The 5,202-nt window shown below is 44.8% G+C and overlaps 1 protein-coding gene across 7 annotated transcripts; it reads left to right on the forward strand.

Annotated features, from left to right (window-relative positions):
- Positions 1–476: 476 nt before the first annotated feature.
- On the forward strand, positions 477–4,656 carry LOC136541599 (transcription initiation factor TFIID subunit 10-like). Of its 7 annotated transcripts, none has more exons than XR_010780410.1 (8): positions 477–1,015; positions 1,081–1,265; positions 1,349–1,413; positions 1,552–1,614; positions 2,606–2,856; positions 2,972–3,100; positions 3,190–3,275; positions 4,007–4,656. XR_010780410.1 is itself a non-coding variant. In XM_066533573.1 (8 exons), exons 2-5 carry the CDS (start codon positions 1,128–1,130, stop codon positions 2,688–2,690), a joined length of 351 nt encoding a protein of 116 aa, XP_066389670.1. In that variant the 5' UTR covers positions 477–1,015; positions 1,081–1,127; the 3' UTR covers positions 2,691–2,877; positions 2,956–3,100; positions 3,190–3,275; positions 4,007–4,655. The 7 variants fall into 7 exon arrangements, 3 of the variants coding, with proteins under 3 accessions (XP_066389670.1, XP_066389672.1, XP_066389671.1); XR_010780407.1 differs by having other exon boundaries at positions 2,606–2,877; positions 2,956–3,100; positions 3,207–3,275; positions 4,007–4,655; XR_010780409.1 differs by having other exon boundaries at positions 2,606–2,877; positions 4,007–4,655.
- The last annotated feature ends 546 nt before the right edge of the window (positions 4,657–5,202 follow it).

A 5,202-nucleotide genomic window follows, 5' to 3' on the forward strand; every position in this document is an offset into this window, starting at 1 on the left:
CTTTTTATGATGAAATCATTTTGGGTCTCAAATTTTGGTTCGAACTTGTTATTTTTTAAAATTTCAAATTTGAAAGGTTCAAATTTTGTCAAATGACAAGATGACCAAAATAAAAGTTGTAGATCTTCGTGACCTCTATAACTTTGATGTTTATCAAATTTTCATTTGAGATCATTTGATGTCTCAAAATTATTTTAATAGTTTTGATTTTAAGGGGATGCCACATAAAGAAACAAAAGAACTCCTTTTAGCATCATTGTTAGAGATTTTCTGGACCCTTTAAGTTGAACTCTTCAACACGTTGCTTGTGCATTGTTGTGTCACAAAGATATTCTATAATTATGAGGTTGGTACATGTTTAAGAAACAAATTATACATTTAAAAAACAAATCCTAAACGTAGAGGTCACGGACCGAAAAATATACAACGTAGCTTACCAAGGACTCAAGTCCGCGGCGCCGCGAGCATCCCACCCCCTCCCCCCAATGACTCTCTCATCCCCAGTCACTCTCTCGTCTCCTCCGTCTATCTCCTCGTCTTCCCCATCTCTCTCGCCGCCGCCGCCTTCCTCGCTTGGCCCTCGGGCTCGACAAGCGCGTCGCCAAGAACACGCGCCGCCTCCTCTCTCTCTCTCTCTCTCAGATTGGACCCGTCGAATCCTCCCCAAACCCTATGCGCAGCCGCAATGAACTCCGACGCGCCCCTAGCTCCAGCCCTCTTCGACGCCCGCACCACCGCCGGCCGCGCGTCTCGCTGCGGGGGGCCCTCCGCCAGGCGCGACGCCTCGACTTCGCCCCGTCCCCGACAGGCCAGCACGGGAACCCCGCCACGACCAAACCCTAGCGAGCGCCCGTCCCCGTCCTCGTCGGCGCCGCCCCTCTCCTCGCCGTTTATTCGGGCTCCCGCCTCTTGTTACAAGTGGGTCCAGACGTCCAGTTGCAGGCTACGAGCTGCTGTCGTCGTCGGTGACACCTATCGCAGCTTCCAGGTCGCCGCCAGCGGGCATTCTCCCACGGTGAGCGCCGCTCCTCCCCTTCTTATTAGCGATCTTCGCGATTTTTACCCTTCGAATCTTACCAGCTGCTCACGCGGTGGGGGCAGTGAGGCGGCAGGGCGTGAGGTCCAGGATGATGAGCAGCGGCGGCGGCGCAGGAGGCCCTGGCGGGGGCATGGGTCCGGGAGTGGGTGGAGGGGGGGACGGACGGCACGACGACGAGGCTGCGCTCACCGAGTTCCTCTCAACCCTCATGGACTACACCCCCACGGTATGGTGCTGCCACTTCCCTCTTGCCTTCTCTACTTTTCTGTCAGCGGTTTAGCCCTGATGCTTAGTTCGGTGGTGCGGAAGATTCCCGACGAGCTGGTGGAGCACTACCTCGGCCGCAGTGGGTTCCAGTGCCCCGACCTTCGCCTGTGAGTGCTCGTCCTCTTTCCAATCTCTCTTCCTGATGGATAGTAGTAAGCTGAGATCTGATCAGTGCCATGGATTAAAACTTAAAAACACAAATTGCTTGATTTCTTGCACACATAATCTGATTTCGTGTTTTACAGAACGAGACTAGTTGCTGTTGCCACCCAGAAGTTCCTATCAGACATTGCTAGCGATTCTCTTCAGTGAGTAAATTCATAGTCTCGTTATTACAAAGTAAAATGATTCCCTTCTTAATTTCATTGATAGCATATTCAAGAATTAAACATTATCATTCTTTTCTTCCATATGAATGCAAATCTTCTGTGCAATACGCAATTCCATATTTTTGTTTGGTTCGGCAAGTTTATTAGGCTTCAATCAAAATCCCTCCCTAATTGCATGTACTTGTGAAATTATTCGTCGAACACATGTTTTTTTAAGGTGTCGCTTAGGCGATAAGGCTTGCTGGAAATCTAGGCGTCCCTGTCGCCATGATCAAATAGAGAGGGAGGGAAGGAGAACCAAAGAAGAGTGGGAGGGGAGGGGAGGGGGCCATCAAGGCCAAGAACCCGAGCTGCTGCCATCCCTGCTGGCTCCGGTGGGAAAATGACGTATCCTGACTGGCTCCGGTGGGAAAACTGGAAGCCAACCAAGCAGGCCCATTATTTACTTTTCAAAAAATATTAAAACATATCCCTGTACTGAGATTTGGAAAAATGACGTATCTGTGTATCTGTAATTCTGTATCCATGGTACATAGACTGAGGGAAGGAGCACTGACACGAGGGATAGATGTAGGTCTCACCTTACTGCCTTAAGAACCACGTATCCACAGTCAATGTAATAATATCGGAATGATGACAAACGTTTTCCTATTGTTACAACATTTCATGTTTCTACTGTTCCATTCAGAATATGTTATGATCCTAGTTATCACTTACTTGCATTTATGCCGGTTGTAACTCAATCACCTTCCCACTTGCTGAAACATTGTTCGCTCTCTGCTGCTCTCGCAAAGTTTACCATGCCACCATAGTGATGGATTAGTCAGGTGGATATTTCTTGGTAGAAAAGAATATACCCCGTCAGGTGGATAGCTCAATGAATTCCAGGCTTGTGTTCATGAAGGCTACCATGCTTTCTATCTAGCATGTTTCTAGCGATGCTGAGATTCTTATTCTTATTGCTTTCCAGGTCTGATGTTTTAGTGCTCCTCTACAGCCTACTGAAATTTCAGGAGTCAAGAGAGTTGTTCAGGAGAATATGCCTGAAGGCATAAATGAAAGCGGCCTTACCTTGACTGGGTTCCTTTTTCTGCATGCCCTAAATATTGAAAAAGGTCGTTTGGAAGCTACATGGACTGTATTGAGGAAATTGGTTATGACAATGACATCAAGCTTAGGGATGATCTCATTGCAATGCCAATTAAAAGAGCTCCTGATCAAGTATGTTTGCAGCTCACTTAGGTACCTTGCTTTTTAATAATTTTGTTGTTGTTGTTGATTGTCAGATCTCTTTTAGAACTGTGTCTATCTTCTTACCAGCGACATATGCCTTCAGATGGTTGTGTAGTTACTACTGCACTTGCTTGGCCTGGTGCAGCATGAATAAAATTCCGAAAAATTATACTGCACTTGGTCTACTGTGAGCTCTTTGATTCACCTTGGCAAACTAATATACATCCCATAGGTAAAATGCAATGCATTTTCATCTTAACCGTGCAACAGTTTCTGTCGTATCTTTTTTCTGTCATCTTAACTATGCATGTTAACAACCAGACCACGGTGATGCTTAGGGTGGAGGAGGCTGCCGAGGCCACACAAGAATGAGCCGGATCAGCTCCAGTCGAAGATCTCGGCCTTAGGTCAGTGCCAGCGGTTTGAATCCATAGGGCACTTCATTTGTACTTTTTCACTAGGGTGATTTGGCTTGGGCCGTTCGTGGCTAGGTTAATTTGTACTGTTTCACTAAACTGACAGGTCAATTTATATTGTTCCACTAAATTGACATTGCTTTGCCCTTCAGAACAACTATATGACACTGTCTACAAGCAGTTACTTTTCTACATTGCTTCAGATTGAACTGTGCTATCAATCAAGCTTTTAGTTGATGTAGCATCAGCCAAAGAAAGATGGTATATCGGTCATTTCATGCTCTAGCTGCAGACAAGATATTGGTAGAAAGGTGCTTTGCACACACCTCGCTGAACCTTTGCCACGGCGATCACTGCCACCAAGACATGCTTATTTAGGCCTCTGTATGTAGGGTAGATAAGACGATTGACAGAAAATATACTTATTGTAGTTCTAACTCTTTCAGTGTGTGCTGTGAAAGGTATCAATGTATTTCAAATGAGATTAGTGTTAATTAATATATCTAACTCCATGTATCGTTGATTTTTAGTGAATCTTAAACATACCACATTTATGCTTTGTTAGCGATGCATATATTATCTTTTGAATGTTTGATTTGTACTACCGAAAGTCGCCGTAGCGTTAGCATAGGTTTTTATTTTTTTAAATACATCTTGTGTGATATTTCCTTCTCAAATTAATGCAATAAGTATCAACTAATGATGGGTCATTGCTATTTCAGTCAAATATGGAAGCTTTGAGGACAGAACCTGTTGCTGAAGGTGAGACAGCAGTGTCCAGTGTGCAGGTTGTGTCCTAGGTGCTCTCCCAGAACAGCTCAAACCTTTTCCTAAAGAGTGTTGGCATCAAACCAGCGCCATCCTCCAAATCATCATCATCAAATGAAAGCGAGCTTCGGGAGCAACTAGCAGCTGAAGCTACGGCTGCTGTACAAGGTGAAATCGATGAACTCAGGAAGAGAAGTGAACAAGTTGATGAAAAGCTGGCGAGGACACAAAAGGAGATGGAGGAGTACAAGAAGCTGACAGAGATAAACAAGGCAATGGAGGAGAACAATGCGCTGCTCAAGCGTATCTTGGCCATCAAGAATGCTTCTTCGACATGAGCGCTGCTCGTAGCTGCTGGTTCATTAAGCAAGGGGTCTGTTGATGATTTTGTTTATGTAGTAACTTATGTTGCTGGTGGTTGGCAACTTTTTATTATTTCCTGTGATGTTAATGTGAACGGAGATGAAACCAGTAGTTCAAATGTGATGTCTATTGAGTTATGTGAACCGAGTTTAGAATTGTTGATTAAGTTGTTGGTCATTGGAATACTGGATCTGTTAATTTATGGAAGCTTTTGGTCATTCCAGTATTATTTGCATTCTGTAATGAAATCAGCATGTGCACTTGATGAATTATCTGACCTTTCTGTGACGATTTGGTAATTGATTCTGTGACGAATTTCTATTTACTTCAGTGACGAAAATGAGAACCTATCACAACAAGCCTTGTGGCCCAATAAAAAGTGGATATGTGGACTATCCACATCACTGGCCACGTCAGCTGCCACGTGGTCGGACACGTCACCTGCAATGTGGACGCGCCACGTGGACAAGACACGTCAGCTGCCAGCGTGGCAGACGTCGTCTGGCCGCCTAACAGATGACAAGTCATGACGAAAAAGGGGCTATATCAATGACGAAAATAGATCATCATAGAAAGAATACACTTCTATGACGACGGCCATTTCGTCATAGAACAAATGCACATCTATGACGAAAATAGATGTTTCGTCACGGTAGGTAAAATATGACGCGCATTCAATGACGAATACCATATCGTCACAAATTCGTCATAAAATAATATATGTGACGATTTTGGAGTCTTCAGTGACCAAAGAAGAGCATCATTGATGTACACATCCCTAGTAGTG

The sequence above is a fragment of the Miscanthus floridulus genome, chromosome 3 (assembly GCF_019320115.1).
Source record: "Miscanthus floridulus cultivar M001 chromosome 3, ASM1932011v1, whole genome shotgun sequence".
NCBI classification, from domain to species: Eukaryota; Viridiplantae; Streptophyta; class Magnoliopsida; order Poales; family Poaceae; genus Miscanthus; species Miscanthus floridulus.

Bases quoted from the DNA above. Each gene is read 5' to 3' on its own strand.
- LOC136541599 (XM_066533573.1), top strand. From the start codon at position 1,128: ATGATGAGCAGCGGCGGCGGCGCAGGAGGCCCTGGCGGGGGCATGGGT. The intron at 1,266-1,348 runs GTATGGTGCTGC...GTGGTGCGGAAG, and splicing joins TCATGGACTACACCCCCACG to ATTCCCGACGAGCTGGTGGA. The intron at 1,414-1,551 runs GTGAGTGCTCGT...CGTGTTTTACAG, and splicing joins CAGTGCCCCGACCTTCGCCT to AACGAGACTAGTTGCTGTTG.